This window comes from Micropterus salmoides, unplaced genomic scaffold (genome assembly GCF_014851395.1).
Source record: "Micropterus salmoides isolate LMB-PRFRI ecotype aquatic unplaced genomic scaffold, ASM1485139v1 Ms_hic_scaffold_15, whole genome shotgun sequence".
Taxonomy (NCBI): domain Eukaryota; kingdom Metazoa; phylum Chordata; class Actinopteri; order Centrarchiformes; family Centrarchidae; genus Micropterus; species Micropterus salmoides.
In genome coordinates, this window is record NW_024040596.1 from 13,814,786 (window position 1) to 13,836,558 (window position 21,773).

At 37.9% G+C, this 21,773-nt stretch overlaps 1 protein-coding gene across 2 annotated transcripts in view; it reads right to left on the minus strand.

The window, feature by feature from the left end:
• fign (fidgetin) overlaps positions 1–20,325 on the minus strand; it is a 28,104-nt gene extending 7,779 nt beyond the window's left edge. The window contains exon 1 of one of the 2 annotated variants that reach the window (XM_038720442.1): positions 20,173–20,325. Coding sequence is in view for 1 of the 2 variants with exons in the window: in XM_038720441.1 (XP_038576369.1) it covers positions 19,277–19,301 (25 nt within the window). In the remaining variant the exon portion in view is untranslated. The other variant, XM_038720441.1, reaches the window with a different exon arrangement.
• Positions 20,326–21,773: the final 1,448 nt, after the last annotated feature.

Consider the following 21,773-nt stretch of genomic DNA (forward strand, 5'->3'; position numbering starts at 1 on the left):
GTAGGTGCAATGCAAAAATAAAACTTTTTAAGTGGAAAGTTATTTTTCAATGCAGCCTGTTATACATGCACTGTGTTACCCCTTTTGCCATTACTACATTAAAATACCTTTGTATAATACAATTTTTTCCACATTCTTGCTGAGAAAAATGTTGCCTTCAAAACAAAACAAACAGTATTTGGGCAATAGCAACTGGCGCTGTGCTGTCTACCAAAAGTCTCAGCCATTCACAGCATTGACTGACACTCCAGTGCAAGTATCAGGATAATGGTTTTTTGTAAAATCATTCAGTGGAGTTCATTAACACTCAAGGCACATTTTGTCAATAACAAAATTGCACACAGTTTATTGAGTGAGATTCTTCTATTAATGTTAATCCTCTCTGAACAATGTGCCACTTTGGACAATCAAAGAAGTGCTACTTGCAAAGTCTACTTGAGATCTCTGAGCATCAGGTATTTTATAAAATGGAAACCATCCAAGATGATTATATAAATACAGCACACAGACACAGCTAAAAACAGACAGAAAAAGACTTCCACTTCTATATAGAAAATAACTCAAACCTGAGATTTGGATTTGTGGAGCAAGGCATTTTTTTCTATAGGCAAAAACTCACAACCTACACAGAGAAATACAATGATTTATGTACGATGTTAAATAAACACAGGTTTTAGTAATATTTACAATAGGAATAAAGTAATGAAATTGTCACCATAATTTGTGATGTCATTCAGTTGGTCAACTAGTTTTCTCTTGATAAGATATTTATAAAGCATATTATTTGAACCAGAATCCAACATTAAGTTGTTAGGTTTAGACAAAGATTATGGAAAGGATAGTAAATGCATCCACACACAAATATGCATACAAACACTAACACATAAATACACACAAATGCACTGACATCCACATACGGTGCATTACCATAATGACCTGGTACTTTGGTATTACGGTAAAACGTTGTCCTTTATTCCACCAGCCTGGAAATGCAATTACAACATCCACAGGTTCCTTTGTCTTTCTTTGAAATGGTATAATTACGGAGCGCTCCATTAGTGGAATGTTTTCAGATAGCCTCGGGGCTCAAGCTCAAATTCCAATGATCAGCCACCAACAAATAGATCCTTTGTTAGACTATTGTGTTTGTCAATCTACAGATCTGAATAATCCCTCGTGGTAAATTTGAGATGATGGTAATATAGGAAGATGATCTTTTTACCCCGACATATATCCAATTTTTGGAGTTATCTGTGTCTATCTTCTAGGCCGACTTACATTTAATTGATCACCCTGCTAAATTTGAGAAAACATATTTGCGATAACAGCACAAAATTCTGTAGAATCATCACTGTGATTAAAAGGTATGTCCTGACAATTTAAGTTATATATCATGTTTTTTTGACAATCTCACACTTATTGAAAAAAACAAGACCAAGTGGAGCAGAAATGCATTTGACATGTGATGCTACGCTATAGTGTTTAATTTCTGGTTCAGTGATCATCATCGATGAAACAGAGATGCTGACCTTTTTCGGGAACTATTAATCTGGAAGCCTAGGCCGTTTTTAAGCAAACAAGAATGGGCCTCCACTCTGTCCATCCAATTTCCCAGTGCGTAAATTGGACCGCCGCTTGCACAATTCTCTATTCATTACTGTGCTGCTGAAAGGAAGCACAGAGGTGGCAGAGCGGTTTTCTTTTCCTTTTTCTGTGTGCGTGAGTGTATGTGTAGGAGAGAGAGAGAGAGAGAGAGAGAGAGAGAGAGAGAGAGAGAGAGAGAGCAAAATGCCTTCCAGGAGGATTCCCAAGCATAAAGAGCTGGACTTTCCTTCCTCTTTTTTGGTTTTGGGGAGCGGAAGGTGGGAGGGTTGAGGGAGAGGGGGAGGGAAGTGAAAGCTGTCGTAATTGAAACGTGGCCTAATCAGACTCATTACCATTTTTACCAATTTGCACCACCAAAGATGCTTATTAGGTAACTGTGTTTAATAAGCCACTCTTTAGAAAACTAACTGTAATGAGCTCTTTAAAGTCAGACTTGAGCATGATTATGCACTGGAAGTGCTTTGCAGAGCCAAAGCAGACTGGTACATTTAGTCATGTACAATGTCATAATTAAGCTGCACAAACTCTGCACTTCACACCACACAATAGTCCCAGCCGAGGCAGCAGACATGCTGAAAAGTATTTATAATTACTGATCATTAAAACCCTGGGATTTTCATCGCCGGACGTAAACATAATTAGGAGAGCTTTTGCTTTTATTCTGCACACACAGAGCACTCTACTTGACAAGCGTGCAAATATTGCAGACAGACAGTAATTACGTTTATAAATAAAAACAAGCTCATATTCATATTTAAATAGATATTCTAAGTAGGGGTGGGGCAAAACATTCTAATACAATGTGAAACTGTAATCGATATGCCTACAGAGTCCCATTCATCTCACATATCAAGTTAAGACTATTTAAACTCAATTTAGAGCTCAATGTGGCAGTAATTCCAATCTTTAGACGGCAGGGTGCCATTTAACCCCTCATTTAGGAAAGATATGCCTTCCTCCGTCACTGTCTTTTCCAAGGCTACTGCCCATACATTTCACAGTCTGACCACCCATGGCAGCAAATTACTAGACGTCTCCACACTATCAAAGTCCACCGATCCCAGTGGATTCAATACTAATCCAAACATAAAAGGGGAAAATGACTACAAGCATGCACTTACAGTATGTTGAATGTAGTTAACCAGCCAGTCAGGCAGACATCTTCCTGTGACAGGACCTCTCTTTGTAATCATAATGACGCTCACGATCGTACAAGAGGCAAAGTGAGTTACACTTTTTAGAAGTTTTAGATGAGAGTCTGTCACTGACATTAGCCTGATCACATGCTGTATTTAAGACTACCTTCTATACAGAAAAAAGCCACACCTCAAACAAAATGTAAAATATCAGTTAATGATTATATTGATTAACAACAAGTCAGATTAGATCAATATTTTACTTGAAATATGACTAAAATTAATTAAGTCACTTCATTATCTTGCAAAACACATGTAATTTATTACCACTTAGTTTATAAATAATCAGATATCTTTATGTCAAAATTAATGACATTGTGTATTTGTTCACATAGCAGCTCAGTAAATTAAATATAAAGCGATTCTTCACAGCCGGTAAATGTTTTATATTTTATGTGATACAACGACCAATTGTCAAGATTGGAAATTATTTGGATAATTTTCTGTTATAATTGACTATTTTTATAATTAACAACCTAATCAGTTAACTTTCTTTCAGCAACAGATATGACTGTGTTTATATTATTAATGAATATTTGTGGGACAAATTAAAGAAAAATAAACTGTAGTGTTTTAATCGTTTTGTTTGTATCTTTCTTTTTTAGACACAGTTTCACTTCTAACAGAGTTACACATCTTGACAAGTTGATGCAAAGAATCCCATGAATGAATTGGAACAATTCAACACATGCTTCTGAAAAATCAATGGAAATGTTGGAGCAAACTCACTGACTAATTCAGTTGGTGAAGACAAATCCTAAGTGTCGATGCATGCATAAATTAATGTGGTCAGTACACTATATTCTGACAAAGTTTACAAACAATGGTAAATGTGTGCAGACATCTCATTTGTGATCAACAGGTGCTGCATTTATAAGTGTTAATCCCTAATATGATGATACAATGAATGCCATAGTTGATATCTTTTCTTGATGGTGATTTTTGTCTTTGTCATTGCTAATTACACACCTGGACAGGGCAGCAGACAGACATGTGTTACCTCCGTGACACATGGTCACAAAATCAGCTGCTTCTTTTCACTTGCCAGAGAGGATAGTCACTGTAATGTGTGGTAGATTCATGCTATCTGCCATATCCCACCCCTCTGTGCAGTCCAAGTCCAAACAGAGGAAGTTGCTAGTGCTCACGACCTGATCCCTAACTGGCTTCCCACCTGTAAACCCTGCCAATTGTGTTCCTTAAAACAGTCCAAAAGTCCAAAATGGAGGCACCTCTGCTGGGAACAGCTTGCACAGTACTGAAAAATTCAGAACGCCCTGTTAAAAAACAGTATCTTACCCCTGAGGATGATGCAAATTTCAAGACCTGTTTAGAAAGTATACCAGCAGCTATTCCAACTTTCTCATGTGAAGACATGGCAAATCACCTAATTACCAAACTCAGGTCAACTATTGACACTGTTGCCCCTGTCAAACAAAGAAAGGCCAACCACAAACAGGGTGAAAATGAAATTACTAAATTAAAGAGAAACTGTATTACTCTACAACTGTGTACTCTAAATTACATGTCCATCACTACATTTTCCAGAAGCATTTTGCTGTGTACAATAAGGCAATCAGAAATGCTAGACACGGATTTCTCCAAACTGATCAGTAATAATCAAAACAATCCAAAAATCCTATTCTCAACAATCAACTGTCTGATTAACCCTGCCTCCTTAGACTCCAGTGATATTTTCTCCACATCCAGATATGAAGAATTTGTGGCATATTTCATGGATAAAATAACCACCATCAGGTCTGGCATGGCTCGTCTGAAGAGCGATAACTTGGAATCCCTTATTTCACTATGTGTGGTAACCCTACAGTCTTCTGCCTTGGCTGATGCTGAAATGTTCATGAAGGTAGTTTCACAGCTTAAACCCTCCACTTGATCTCTTGATCCCCTCTCACCACCTTTTTAACAGTTTATCAGATGAGACTATTATAAAAAACTATTCTTTTCAGACAGGTGTTTTTCAAACCACACTCAAGACTTCTATGGTAAAACCCATCCTATGGGAAAAACTCTTAACTCAGCTATTTACAACCAATTTCTAATCTTCCGTTTTTAGGCAAAATTTGCTTTTAAGCAGCTAATTTATTTTCTTACTTCAAACTGCATTTTTGAAACATTCCTGTCATCATTTTGGGCCCATCACAGCACGGAAATGGCCTTAGTAAATGTTGTGAACGACCTTAGAATCAACACAAAAAATCTCTCCGTCCTTGTTTTCCTTGACCCAATCGACCACAACATTCTCATAGACAGACTACACAAATATGTGGATCTCACTGGCACTGCGCTTAAGTGTTTTTTTCTTACCTTACAGGTAGAGAATTTTTGTTGCCCTCGACGAAAACTCCTCTAAGAAAATAACGTATGACAAGTATGGTATACCACAAGGCTTGATCCTAGGTCCAGTCCCCCACATGCTGCCCCTTGGCAGTGTCATCATGAGACATGGCATCACAGTTACGCTGATGACACTCAACTCCATATTGTTGCATTTAATAATGGCACAAGCTCTATCGATGCCCTATAAAAGTGTGTTTAAGAGATTAATGCTTGGATGGTCAGAACCTCCTTCAGCACAACCAGGATAAAACAGAGGAACTCGTCATTGGAGCAGAGGCACAGAGAGAGAAACTGAACTCTAAATTAAAGTCACTGGCACTCAGTCCCCGGCACCAGGCAAAAAACCTAGGTGTCATCATAGACATAGATTTAATTTTTGAAGCCTTCATCCGGAATATCTAAGACCCACGGCGTATGTATGACTTGTGCTATATAAATCAAGTTTAATTGACTGATTGATTGATCAGCTGATAAATATAACAGTCACTGTGGTCCCTGTTTATCTGTGCTTGTCAGCTTGTGTATATATAGAAAGTAGCAAAGCCTATTCTTAAAGGCAATCTGTAAACAAGTGGCTTGAAGTCATTTTAAAAAGACATTGTTATTTCCAGAGTATATTAGAAGTTGTTTTTACTACTACAGGTACAGCCCGACAATGGGTGCTTAGAGTTTGGCAGCTCTACAACTAAAGTCATTTTGGCGGATAAACTGACTTAAAAGGTCAAAATCACTAGTTCATTAGCTCACCATCCCTGTCTATATAGCTACAACCAAACTGTATGCCATGCTGCCAGAAAGACGACTGCTATATGGTTTTAAAAGTATAAATCCTTAGTATAGAATACCAGTTTCATCTGCAGCTACAATAAATGTACTCTTGGAGATTCGTTTAAACCTGTCTTGTGGTTGTGTTATACACAAGATGGTGGTTGTGAAAAAAAGAACAAAAAAGCCTGCACCTCTTACAGTCAGTCTAAAAATTCCTAAAATGAATGAATCTACTGAGCAGCATATTATTTTAACAGCAGCTGTAAGAGCTTGTAACAGAATAAAAATGTTTTCTGGCACAAGGCTGTTGATGATTTGAATAATTCATCTGAAATGTAATGGGAAGATGTAAATGTTCCCACTCAGAAATCATTTCATAATTGAACTGTACAAATGCCCACTTTGGATTTCAAATGACTGTTAAACAAGTCTGGCTTTAAAAGAGGTAGCATAGAACATATGACTGTGTAAATGTTTTGGTATTCAAAGTGTTGATAAAAAACAGATAATGTCTTTCTCTTTCTTCTATATATATTCAATGATGAAGACACAGAAGAGTGCAGGTTAATTTATGTTTCCTTGTTACATGTGGTATTTGCTATTTTTTCCTAGATTCTACATCCTTTTGGTACACAGTGTAGTAACCCAACTTGTGAATCATAATAGTCACTTACTGATTTGTTACTTCTAAACAAATTCAAGGTAGTTTGTTGTTTGTTGTTAACAACAGCAATATGGTAGAGTGAGCAAATGTGTGCATAAGATGCCATAGATAGACAGCATGTATGGAAAACTTCTCAGTGAATGTGCACAGCTGGAGAAAACCTTAGTTTGATAATGTATAGACTGTTACATACCCTTGATATTTTCAAGTTCTATCAGGTTTTTGGGCTGAGCTAATGATAAACTCTATTGGCTTGAGGGGAGCATGTATTTCTCATTTTTCCCTGTAATACAGCAAATTGTGAGTTTGAGAGATTCTCTGAGCTGTCATTTCTCTGTCTCAGTGATGCTAATTAAACCATGACTCTTCAGGCCAAGAGCCCCCTGAGGCTACATCTTCCATTACTACCCTAAGTATAGCTAAATCCACACACATGCTAAACTAACAGCTCTCCAAACACAAGTAGAACTTGTACACTGAATAAAACTAAGACAATTATAGGAGACAGGCTTCATATTGCTCTGTAGTGCATAATACTGATGAATACTCAAATGGCTTGTTAGCTAAAAGAACACAGCAGTTGAATTCAAGCACTTTGTGAAACTTGTATAGTAGAGGCAGTGGTTTTGCGAGCGTCTATGAACTTGGCTACTCTGCCTCTCAAGGGATCACTTACACACTTCAAAAGAGAAGAGAGGCAGATTGTGACCTTGCTACATGAAGGCTCATTGACCAAAAGCTACTCACTAACATCTTCATTCCCCAAAGTCCTGTTACCCCAAGGAAGACTCCAATCAAAGAGGCACAAGCTGGTGGAGAAAAAATGCAAACAGCACAAAGGACATTATGGTAGGATGTTCTGGATTTTTGGTCACATTTAGCACATCTTGACTTATACTTTAAAGCAGCGGTGTAATGGCACCAGGAGCCAGTCATCTGATTTACAAACCAACAGGCCAAGCCCCATTGGAAATTAACAGATTATCTTGTTCACTGGTCCGATTCACAACTGTGATTACTCCGCACTTCCAACCATTAGACTTTACAGCCATGTTAGCCTGGTAAAGACAGGAATCACATAGTAAAAAATCTCATTCTTCACTGTGTGATCCTGAGACACAAATCAGAATGAAGAATTGGATACTTTTTTTTGACAAACAGCTAGCAACATAGCCAGCGACATTAAATCAACCTTTCACAAACATTTAAAGTCTATAACTAACGCAGAATTGTCACTTGCTTAACACCAAATATTAAAGCATTTCTATGCAATAAAAATATAGCAACACATCTGTGCTTTGATGTGATGGTAAAAACCAATATATACAATGAAAAATGTGCTATTCTCCATGACAAAAACATCACGCAGAACACAACACTCATATTTCCTGTGTGACCAACTGCAGAAAACTAAAGGAAAGGCTTATTTGTTAGAATTATCCTAAAATAATTCCACGCAGTTAAATTAATGCAAATGTTTGTTTTGTGTACTCAAAGAAAGTCAGGGCCATCTCTTGTTCTGTTTCTTGCTTCCTACACATTAAACTGATTAAAAGTTTAAATTGAACTCTAATTGAAAATACCCAGTTGAACAGAAATGGGATGTTTGACCGTAACCACTGCCAGCTTTTCACTGAAGCATTCTGAAGCATTCTGTGGTATCGACTGCAAGTCTCAAAGAAGGTCACTTCTCCAACACAGGCCAGACAAAAGGTGAAATGAGACACTGAAGCAATCTTAGGTCAATATGAAATAGAAATCTCTCAGCTATACTGTTATAAAGTTATTGAAGTGCAGTAGCGAAGCCATAAAGGGGAACTTTTACAAGGAAAGAGCTGTCTAGGAGATTGGTTCGCCCACTGGCAAACAATGGCTTCTAAGAGCTAAGGTGGCATGGTCAGTGCAGTAACATGGAGCTAAATTACAGCATCTGCTTTTAAAAGTTAGTTTGTAAGTTTTACAAGAAATTTAAAATGACTTATTTTTTTATATGTGACAAAAAATATTGCAATCAAAAAGTGTATATAAATTCAAGTAGTTTTAAAGTGATCAAATGAGAATATCACATTTGTATATTCTGTACCTGCTTCTTCCAAGACTTAATCGTAGTGATGTGATGTTCAAATAAAAGCCAAGCATATGAATGGGAACTTGTTTGCTGAGGGAGGCACTAGTTATGAGAAACGTCTGAAGTATGCTCCTGCCAGCATTCACCAATAATTTAAGTATTTCATAAATAGAAAAAGACACAACTATAATAAACTCAAAGCTTATTCAGTGAGATGAGTTTATGTGCAGAGAGCAAATCACCTGTTAACTGATTTGCAGAGATACTGAGTAGACCTGCTGTGTTCCCTTTCTATGAGTACCGTGTGCAGTGTCATCATTGTGATAATTGTGACAGTGATTACTACAAGTTGTGTCAGAAGCTGCAGCACAGAATGTTTTCACATAAAGGTCCCATGAAATATTTTGGAGATAACATTTTTCTTCTGTGTTTTGATATGTTTCAATATGAAACAATACAGGCAGGGGAAACTGGGAGTGACTTTATTTTAAAATATTTATACTAATAAAACAAATATTTAAACTCATACTCAAACTTCCAGGCTTTATATTCTGGGATGGGGTGGCTCTATGATCACATTTCATAATGACATTTTTATTACACCTGACTCTAGCTCTGTAACTTCATCTAAATTGACCAATTAAAAATAATGAATTAACCAGTCAGAGGCAGAAGCTGTTTGTGGTCGCTATTAGGCCAACAGAAAATATTCTACACTGGAAATATAGACCTATCATTAGCAAATGAAACATTACAATATATTATTATTATTACATATTAATCTTTTATATGAATGGCTTATACTATTACACAATATATCAGTACGCATGTTGTAGCAGGGGAACACTAATTGTTTCTGTAGTGTAAATTGTATAAATGGCAGAGGTTCTCAATGAGAGTTTTCAGTGTCTAGTGAAAACAACTGTAAACCATCGTGAGGCAGTTGGATGAGAGAGAGGCAGCCTTCAAAGTATTTATGTGATTTGATATAAATGAGGCAACAAAGCAAGAACGGCTGTGCAATAAAAATGATTCCAGAGTATTCCTTAATAGATTATGAAATGAAGGGGAAAAAATGGTTCATCTGTGGCACAAAGCAATTGTGAAAAATAAATGAGATAATTAATAGAAATTGATAGGTAGGCTTTTTAAATATGTCAACATTCTGTTTGTTTAACTAACACCTTCCTGGTGTTATAAATACATTCCTCAGGTAAGTTTGGAAGAAGTGAATTTTTTACACCACAAAACGGACATTAGAATAAAAAGAAACAGCAAACACATTTCCCACATTTCATTAGTCGACCTCAATATGCACTTCTTTATTCAGTTTAAAGTAATGATTGTTCTACATTGTGCTGCATTTGCATGTTCAGAGTTCAACCAATTAAAAGCTAATTAATTAGACACAATTCTATTAAGAAACAAATCCCACTCATCAATATACACAACCTAGGGTCACCCATTGCTCAAATGTGAATTGGCTCTTTGCACCACATGGACTAGAGAATAGCACAATAGCACTACTGGAGCTTACAATAAACAGTTTGGCACAGATATATTTGATGGAGCACGAACTCATCAGTGCTGATAGATTTTACTCCACTGGATTGAAAGCAAGACCAGGAGGTGTCACTTGGACATGCAGCTTTCTCTCAAATGGTCACTATTAAGAAAATGGCCAGGTGCTCACTACACAACACATAAAAAGCTCATATGTCTCTAATTACACACAATGCTAAAATCATACTGAACTGAAACTCTAATTATGAAATACTGATTAAATATGCAATGCAAGAAACACAACTGTACCATCAGAATATTTACTGCTGTTCATCTCAGTCTCTGTTCTAGAATTATATTGTGTATTAAGGGTTTAAAGTGTATAAAGTTTTGAAATAAAGAATAAAAAAATCAGTTTCCTTCAGTAGAATTAAACAACTTTACACATTAAGTTATATCGTGTCTTTCAATTTAAGTTTGCATTTAGCTATGATCTGCGACTTTTTATTGCACCCTATTATCATCAGTGTGGGTGAGTGTGTGCTAGGAAATAATAATTAAAAATGTTTTGTGAATTCATGTTAGGTTTTTGTACACATATTTCGCTGCCTGTTCTTTCTGCAAACCCATTTTCCAAAACCTAGATTTGATTTATGGCCACTACAGTGTGAATTTGAACCATTACAAAAAACAGTTACTAGAAGGACTACAGTATTAACATCCAATTCACATTTAATAATATTCAAACACTTATGACAAATACTGTATATCCTACATGCAAACTAGTGTGTTAGTTTGATATTAGTCATTGTGTCCCGGAAACACTACTAGGTATAATAAAAAAGATTTTTAACAGCTTTTTGTGCTAAAAATAGTAATAAGCCAAATAATAGTGTTGCTTTATGGACTATGATTGCAAGGCTTGGATGAAATCTTTAAAAAAATAAAAAAGCTTGCTTGATTCTTTGCTGCACACTGGTTGAATGTCTATCTTCTATGGCGCCAGGTTTCTGTCCATTTCAATGAATGGTTAAAAGAGGAAAGTAGGCAAATGGCCTGCTGGCTGAAATCTGCAATTAAAAACAAACTACTCCACAGTTTATTTGTTATGTTTTGCCTCTCTTACAGGTTATGTGCATACTGTTAAATAAATCTGCCTCTGGCTAGTGCGAGATCCCTTGATGAATTGTGAACAGCCGACAGTGAGTCTAAGTATTCTGGTCCACTTTCTACAAGGCAATTCTTACAGCCTTGCTCATTTGAGTATGCATGAAATAACAATATCCTACTGGGAGCATTCTGAGTTTCAAACATTTGGGGTCAACTGCATGAGCAGATTCCACATGTGCAGCCTGTGGCCACTGAGGTCTGGAATCTACCTCCCTCCTGGCTGGGTGACGTTGCATGTTCTATTTCCAGACCGAGGGTTGAAGTGAGGCTGCAGGGAGTGTAACACTGACCCACATGACCTGTGGCCTAGAAAAGCTGCCTGAAGCTCTGCTTCTGCTTCTGCTCAGCCTGAACACTCCTCACTCCTTTGCTACAGCCTTTCAAAGGCAAACAAAACCTTTGCGCATAGCATGTGTCTTTTCATGCCAAATGATTTGCATCCTTTTTATTCACATCTTTGACTTGTTGTCAATGTATTCGGTGCTGTTGTGAAGCCTGATGCTCACTCTCTGAAGTCTCAAGTGGGAAGACAGAAAGGAAGTCGGAGAGGCAAAACTGCTTTACTTTCAGGCCCAGTGTCTACAGGCCACATGTCTCCAGTCATCTGTCAGTAGTTTACATACATACTATGACACTTCCTCTCTCTGTGGGAACCCGTTGTCACCACTTGGCCGCCAGCAGAGTCTGACTGGGTGCTAGATGGGTCTCCCCCAGGTACCTCTAGGGAGCCACATTAGGCCTAGCTGACAGACTGACAGGAGAATGCAGACACACACAGGCAATCACACACACACACACCCACACACACACACACACACACACACACACACACACACACACACACACACACACACACACACACACACGTCCGTCCCTTGCCCAAGCACTCACTCCTCCCACAGTATGTATGCTAGCTCACATGCTCCCAAGGCATGGCGCACTTTGCATAAAGCAGTGACTTTACTCTACATCAATTTTTTCAGACACAAAATTATTTTTCACCCCTCTAGCCTCTCCATGCTACATGGAAGTTTTGAAATGAATAATGGAAACAACAGAGCTGAAGACTCATGGGATCCATTTAAAGATGTGGGAGAGGCAATGCAGTCAGGGTTTGGACTGCAGAAACATCACGCTCCGAGTAAATGAATCCACTATTGTTCTGTACAGTATAGAAATGCTGCCATAAACCCTGTGCAGGCCTATTGATGCCAACAATGACATAGTGTTAATAGATTTTCCTTTATATCAGGAAAAATACAACAATAGAAACAAACTTTAGTTTTTATTTCACCCTAAAATAAATGCATGTAAGAAATTATTTGTTGGTCAAACTGTCTGGCGTCAACAACTGGCTAAAAATGACTATTATTATGAAATTATTTCTGCAGATGTAATTAAACACAGGAATCTTTTTAAACAGAACATGAGTGTTTGTGTAGTGAACACAACATCCCAGACAGATGACTTGATTTCCTTCGCTAAAGTGGGAGTTTAAACTATGTTTAGCTTTTCTCAGCAAAACCTTCATTTGGTATTTCCACCTTGCCTCCCCAGATACTTAAAAGTGGAAGTGAGCGAGTGAGCGTGGGGCAGTCCACTGTAACAGCTATTTTAGACCATGCAAAGTCAACATGACTCCCTGAGGTGATTTCCTGATAATGAACACAAAAGAAGTGTCAGCCCTCATAAAGCTCCGTGATGATGCTGAACTCTTGAGCACTCATCTTTTTTGCACTCTTATTTTTCTGATTTAAATTAATCTAATTCCATGTGGACTCTAAGAGGGACTGTCAAATAGGCCACACGCCAGACAACAAAACTTCTAGTGACTATTCATTTAACACCGTGAGACTATAGTTATAGGGAGGAAACAAAAGATTTATGAATTTAAATCATCTGCATGTATTTATCTACCACTATTCAAAGACATACATTTTCCTTTTATTTCATTTTTAATTATTTCTGCATTCAGCAACTGTTGAGAGCAGCTAATCAGTCACAGGTTCACATCAATTCCTAACAGCTTATTTGTGGTTTATGTAACTAACACAGTGCCTTACACCTTAATAAGCTGGGCACTATAACAACAGTAACATCATTGGCTGTCCCCAAATATCCAGTCATCCTGCCTCACTTCTGCGCATGCTGCTATGGTCACGTCATGGAGTCACTGCAGACACCCTTTGCCTTGCCGCAGCCTGACACCTTAAACCTCTATGGCAGCGTATGCTCACCCCTCCATCCCCTCATCCCTTCCCTCCGCTCCCCCTCATCCCCCTCCTCTCCACACCATCAGGCAGACCTCAACCCATCCTCTCCCATCTCTGGCACTCAAGGCTCCCTCTGCCAGTACCTGGCACAATGCCAACCTGTCAGCCACCCGACTCCACGGGGCATGACTGAATCGCTGAGAACTTTTTGCGAAATAACCACTGATAGCTCACATCTATCTCGTCTGATCTCATCGTTTTAGCTAATTTCCTCAAATATCAATTTGAGACAATTAGTTATGTGATGAATGGGACAATGAAAAAACGTCAAAAGATCACCTTTTATATTCAAAGCAAATCCTTACATGCTCTTGAATATGAATTTCAAAGTTAATTCAAGCATGCATTTCAATATATGAATTATAACACCATTATATTATCATTCAATGACAAAATAAAATGGTTGACACACAGTGTTACTCTGTGAGACAGTTTTATTCAAATTCTGATTTTGTTCTTACCGTTACACATTTGATCTCTTATTAAATTTAGAACAAGCTACATTTTTGTAGAATCAAAGCAGTGGGATCACAGTTACTTGGTGTTATCATAATTAAGGTCTTATACTGAGTAAGACAGGTCAGCATCAAGAGAAATTTGAGAGTTTGAATAAAAAAAGTCAATTTCAAACACTTCCGACAAATATGGTGCGATGAAAAAAGGACTTAAAGGTACTCTAGTTGCATAGGTTTTCAGTCTAGCTGCTGTAGAATGGCGGCCTCGATTTCCAGATTAGTCAGACACTGTTTTGTGAAAAAACAAGAGGAATTTCAATACAGCAAAATATTGAGTTTTCTCTTATCCTCTTGTGAAAGGCTTGCTGCTCTCTCACAATACGAAACTCCCCAACAGCACGCAATAAAAAAACACATTGAAAGGACAGGAAAAAACACCTCTCTTCACCAAGGTTATTCAATGATAAGCAACAGTACTCAGGCACACAATGACGGCTCAAAGTGCCAGCTATTTTCAAAAGTCATGGAATTGTAGATTTTGTTACTCATAGTCCTTGAGGGTTGGATATTCACTGCCTGAGAGTAACAATATAGATAATCTGTCCAAAGACATTATTTAAAGATGTGGAAGCAGATTCAGTCATAAGGATTTACTGTTGTATGATTTCTTACGGATGAATAACATGTTTATACTCTCGCCCTAAAGCTGTCTACTGCCACTCCATTCAGCCCTTGCTCATAAAGCAAGCAACGAATGACGCTCTCAGCCACAATGCTACATTATAAATAATTTTAAGGGGATGTAAAGAAGGCTACATTAACAAGACAAGCGCAGTGGAATTTTTTTTTTTGCGAGATGCCACATTACTGCAAGGCTTCAACTTGCAGCCACGCTAACACTAGGCATAGTCTATATTTACTGAACTAAAGATAGGGAAATCTCCAATCTTTTAAAGAATTTAGCATGTCTAATTAAAATGTAAACAGTGTAATGAGGACATCAGTGATTTAGGCAAACGTCTCTCTGGCTGCCACTGGGGGTATGATAATTACAGAGGCAAATCTATGAATGCACATGAATCTCCTACAAGTCCAGATTAAAAGCCTTAGTGCTAAACCTAGTTTTGTACACCTGGGGATTGTCTATTCTAGCCAATACCCAACAGGCTCAGAGCTGCCTCTTCTCCTTATGAGTGCAGAAACACCTCATGCGAAGGAGATGAAACAAAGCCTCTGTTTCAATGTGTTGGAAATGAGGAGTTTAAAGCAACAAATGCTACACTCTGTGTAAATGATATGCCTGGCATATATGGCCTAAATAAACCAGCCCTACAGCATGACTTCAGAACGTTATCAGTCATTAAGTGAACCCTAAGCTATATAAGCACATTGTGCATTATGGTATGCATCATAATAACATCATAGGATGAATGTGTGAAAGATTTGTTTCTTAAAAAAGAGAAATGAAAAGAGAACACGCCATTGTGTTTGTTCTCCCTCAAACTGGCTCAAAAATGCACAAAGAGAAACAGACAGGCAGACCAGCATGCACACACACACATACAGTACATGCACACACATACAGTACATGCACACACATACAGTACATGCACGCACACGCACACGCACACACACACACACACACACACACACAAAATCACATTCAAAGACATGCATTCACATAATCCTCAAACACATTTAAATGATAAAACATATGCGACAATACAACCAGAGAAATCTATGGTGCAATTTGAGTTACAGGCTGCAGTGAAACAGTAAGACTAAATATCCACTTGGTTCCTAATATGCAACCCGTGTTGTTTTTTCCACCAGGATCTGTTAAACTAAATTAAACTGTGAGTATTTTGTTTGAGTTTGTTAGATGTAAAATAAATTATATGACAGGCCTGTAGCTAGGAGACACATGAAGCAGCAGAAGTACAAGCAGCCAATGGTAGGCACATGCATTTTCGAAAATCTCTATGCCATATGCTGTCACTCAGAGAGAAAAAAACCAAGTCTGAGCAGACAGTCGCTGTGTCTAAATGAGATGGTAGGAGGAGGAGGGGAGAGAAAGGGAGGATGTCAAGGATTCATGGTCCTTCATCTTTGCAGTAGAGCAAACACATCCCTCAGTATAAGAAACAGACAGCTGCCTCCACTTTCTAATGCAGTCCAACTTAGATCACTGTGAGAATTGTCAGCGTAGAGAGAAACACACAAAGATAACATAGCAGGCTGCCATGAGGGAAACGACAGAGATGTGTATACAAGAGAGGGAGAGACGAACAGAGAAAGAGAAAAAGAGAGGGGAGGGAGGGAGGAACACATAGAATACTTAAAAGAAAGATTGGAGTTTTTTGTCCCTTCTGCTAGCGTCTTACTCCATTGGGGACTCCCTTGCTTTTTATATGAAAAGCAGGAAAGACACCACTTAACATATTAGCTTAAAGATGACAATCCTGCACTGATCTCATACACTATAGTCAAAGGGCTGAAAGGGATTTCCTGTAGTTACTGACAAATAGATCCATCTGTAAAGATGAATATTTCATCAATTTACAACAGCATTGCAGACATCCCAGAGAGTGTTTACACAGAGTCGGCTCAAGGTATTCAGGGGCTGGCTTTAATTGTCATCATTAGTGCACAAATATAAAATGTCGGTCCTGTCATATACCGCTTCCCTGTAGTAATGGCTTAAGTTTTGCTGTCAATAATAATCATCACTAATAGTGTTCAGATTACGGAAAGAACATTTAGAGCAACTACATTGCTTCACACAGACACTATCAAGTCAAGGACTAATGTAAGATGCATATTGAAGATTTTTTTTTTTTTTGTTTTTTTGACCACAATTGTGATGAAGTAACCTAACAGTGAATCGGAATGAATAGTAGTACAGTATACAGTGTATGTAATAATAGTCCTAAGAGTATATAATATAATATATATATAATAATCTAATAAAAATAAATAAATTCAAAATTGCTTTTGGAAAAGTGATTTTTTTTAACCTTATTTTTTTAACTGACTGCATTAAACAAGGAAAGTTTACTGACTGCGCTGTGGAGAGGAAAACCTTTGCTTTGACTACCATCTGCAAGCAATTTCTTTGTCAGTATAACAGAACTAAATATAACGAGTGTATTTCTACATCCTTGTGTCGCTCAAAAATGGGAGGATGCAATTATTAACTTCATACACCGTCTTGCTAATATTTATACTCCCTCCTAAAAGTGTGAACATGTGTGACATTCAGTAAAGAGGGTGATGAAAACAGGAGGGTCAGCATCTGTCGTCAAATTTGGCTCAGAGATTCATGTCAAGCAACAGCTGAGATTGCTATCATAAGTGCTATCCTATCAGAAATAAACAGAGCTGTCAGCTTCTTTCCATGCACACCGGAGGTGTCTGGGGTTAAGTAAGGACCTGCAACAATCACCTAACACGCTGCAGGAGATCAGATATGGAACCCTTCCAGGGTTTGAACTCTGAGAAATATCCTCATGATAATTAGGATATTTAAGACAAATAATCTGAGAGAATGGTTTGATAAAGGCAAGATGATTGTTTTTGCTGTGCAGATGTTTAGTAATTTAAATATAAATTTAATTTTAAGATTAACATACTCTTATAACACATATTTGAACCATAATTTCCACTAAAATTAGGTGTGAACATACGGCAGCATGGAAATGCATGCATCATTGTGATTTTTATTACATAGTACATTTAAACAGATTGGACTGGGTGTTTGAGACTACAGTGAAAAGATTTTTAAAAAACTAATTGCTCCAAACTATTTGCCATCCAGTGCAGTATCCATATCTGAGAAGCTCAAACCAAAGTTCTTTTGTAATAAAAATACCCACCACACATCTATTGGGGGTCTAAATATGAAACATATAAAAATCTGACCAACAAATTTAATACCCACTTTACAAAAACACATTACAACCAAACACTCAAACATAATGATCGTGATAGTAATGTACATTTTTTCCCCCACTGAGTGATGGATGCTGCAATGCTGTTATTTTTGAAGAGGAATGAAAACATACTTCAGCTCACTGCTGATGATGTTAATTTCCTCTCAAAGCAAAACATGCAAATGAAATGTGTGAACACAATTAAGTAAATTGTTCTATGGAGGTGGGAAAGGTTCACTTAGGACAATGTGTTTGCAAAAAAAAAAAACAGCAACTTGTTACTTCTCCTGGCTTTGCATCTCTGATCAGATCCATTTACTGGCTTGCCATAAATTCCACTGGTAGGAATAAAAACTATGTCTGGTGCTGCCTTTGAACTCATTTGTGAGCAAATCTGATTTAGCTTCACTAGTTAGTTGTTATAGAGTGTGACAACCAAATAAAAAAAACATTGACAACTCACTGAAACTTCAAACAAGGCCAAGTGTGAGTTTTCCTGAAAGCCATTCTATATTGCATATGGTTGTTGACAAATAGCCTATACAATAAGAATATTGTCAACATATTGTGGCATTGTTGAATTAAAAGTACTGCTGTTGTGCTATCTACTTTTCAGTTCTCCTTCATATTTATTATTATTGAACACAAGATGTTAGGCTATATTTATATATATATATATAAACAACCTTCATTTCACCAGAGGTGATAATTTTTTAAACCATTTAAGACAGACCCTGAGCTACAGCTACATCAATTTAAGTTGTCATGAGTATATCTTATATAAATTATTTTAAGAGCAAATATTTCATTATGGCTAAATAATGTCAGCAGACTATGTCTCCACACACAAAAAAGAGTGAGTTTGAAATGTAATCTCTTGATGGAAATTTGCAACCCTTCTGGATAAATTCACATCCCTTGTCTATTAGGCAACATAATCATACTGTTAATAGTAATACATGCAAATATATATAAGCAATGTAATATGAAAGAAAAAGTTAAACTGTACATAAAGAGTGTCAGTAACACCCAAAATAAATTAAAATGGGAGCAACTTCACAAGATACTTTGAACCTAATTGACAATGCCACTTGTATGAAATTAATCATGTAATGTGCCCTTATCCTTGGATTATAGTCAATTATTATTATAACCTAAATTAAGCAAACTTTTGAAGATGAACCGAACATGCACAAATAAAACAATACATCAATGCAATAACAACCTCTTTTCAAATATGAAACAATAACAATAATGTTAATGATAATTACAAAATGAACATACCATAAATACTGGTGCTAGTGATCATGTCTTCAAGCCTAAAAGCAAGAGGAGAGGGGAAAAACAGCAGAGTCGGAATTTTCACGAGGAGGAATTCCAAAGGTTGCTTCTCATTACAGGCACTTTTTCCTCAGCTAGCCTATCCGATTTCACAACTTAAAAAACGCACGGTCCCTTGTTCTCTCCTCAGGTATTCATTAAGGTCGTGTAATTAAGGAAAAGGCAAACTAGCGGAACGCAACACGAGAGTAAAATGAAATACAATTTAAAAATAAATAAATAAAATAAGACGAAAGAGAGCCCTGGACGGAGACGCGAGAGCCACAAAGACACGGCTGGACCCTGTCACTTCTTGCGCGAGTTGAAACAAGAGGATGGGAAACATGTGAGAGACTGTAGATGACATAAAACACACATTCTCTTCCTATTAGAGGAAGAGGCTAAACCAGCGTGATGCCCCCCTCCTCCCTTTACTTTTAAAATAGATTACTTGCCAGCAGTTGTCCCACTAAGAGCGCAACGACAACCCATCTATAAACCCCCGCCTGCGGTTATCGCGGCAAGTTTTATTCAGGCTGACATGCAAAAACTTCTTGTTGCAGGAAAGTTATTTAAGCCGTATACCTATTTGTAACCATCTCCTCAAAGTGAGAGAGAGTAAAACAGTAATTGCGAAGTCGTTCTAATTCCGGAACTTCACAGCCTTTATTTTGTCTTTTCTAAATCGATGACAAGTAATTTTTGCTTCGGTAAACGCAGAATGACTGGCCACTGACTGCGCTGCAGCTCTGTGATGCGCGACAGCGGTCTCCCAGCGAGCGTTTGCGCGTACATGGGGGCTGCTGCTCCGTTTCTCTTTTTTAATTGTCAACATCACTGATAGACAGGATAAGGCTTACCTGTGTAGGTGGCAGGGCAGCGTCGGGTGTTTATAGCACCATCGATCCGGTGAGCGGTGCAGATGAATGGCTCTCTGAGGTTAAGCGCGGCTGCTCGCGATTTGAAACCATTCCAAGTTAGTGAGGGGAAGACTGACCACAGCCTCTGCCATGTTGGAATTCCAAACCCTGGACAGCTGCTCCACTGACTGAAAACAGCACGCTGCACACTGCGCATGTTCACTGCGGGGGGAGCCAAATTCAAAGAGAATCAACCTTAATAAGCAGCAGCTCACAAGAGGCCTATCATGACAAGATTTAGCTGTAGGCTATTTGATGTATTAGCAGTTTAATTGTACTGTCTGCATGCACTACAGGGGAGTGCCTGCTGCTGCCCAGTAGCCTACTGTAGGTTATAACCTATAATCTGATCTGCTTGGCACAAACAGAGGTTCATAGGCCTTCTTTGTATGAGAGTATATGGACACATTTCTCTCTATGTTATATTTATCTGTATATTCTTGTATTTAGGACTACATTGTTGTACTTTGCTTCTGTTCTGAAGCTCTATTAAGAACTGCCTGTTTGACATGCGGAAATTATTTGCTTTTCTTGAAGTTAGAGTTAAAACGAGAAGATCGATACAACATATCCACCCACTAAATATGAAGCCACAGCCATTAGCTCTCTAATTAGCTTAGCATAAAGACCGGAAAAGGGGAAACTGTAACTTATGGTGGTGGTTGAATTGCAACCTAACGAAAGATTCCAGATTCCTTCGCATAAACCCTGTAAAATCACAATTTGTTATTTATGCTATTTGTGTTTTGTATGGATTATACAAACGAGATATATTGTCTTAATTAGTGAGCTTTAGAGGTAAGCTACTGTTCTGTGAGTTTTGTTACAGTGCTGTCCTTTCATCACTTTCCAGGAAACTTAACAAACGTGATGTCTTGGCCTCAGGTGAAGATGCCAACGATGGTCATTCAGAATGGGCCTCAGGTGGTTCTAACAACCATAATGACTGTTGTTACTACAGCCAGGAGCACTAAAGAACCAGTGGTGTCGATGATCCTGGCAAATGACCCCACAGAGGTTAAATAGATGAGTTTCCCTACTAGTCAGTCAGAACTGAAGAAGTCTCTTGGATGAGGGACGAAATGTCTTCAAGTATCTTCAACCAAGTCCAGTTGCCCTTGACTTTAACCTTCTTTGGGTAATCTTCAGATAGCCTACAGCTGATTCCCGTCTTTATGTTAACAACAGCCGACTTTAGCTTCATATTTACCCAACAAATGTAAAAGTGGTATTGGTCTTATCAATTAAAGGATAATTTCAGTATTTCAGTAAGAAAGGGGTGTTACTGGGTGTCACTTATTGGGATCCTTTCCATGATGTTGTCAGCCAACTGATATAACAGTCTGAGCCTGCTGGTGGGAAAAAGATGCCCTTGTGGACATAATTTTGATGAGCGCAATTGCCCAACAGGAATATGTTGCAGCCACTGCAGACAGTTTGCGGCTGCCGGCTGAAGACATCTACTGCACGGATACTAAAACTTCTTGTACCTACTCATTTCGACACCAAAAGAAATGTGAAAATAAAGCCCATGTTTAAAA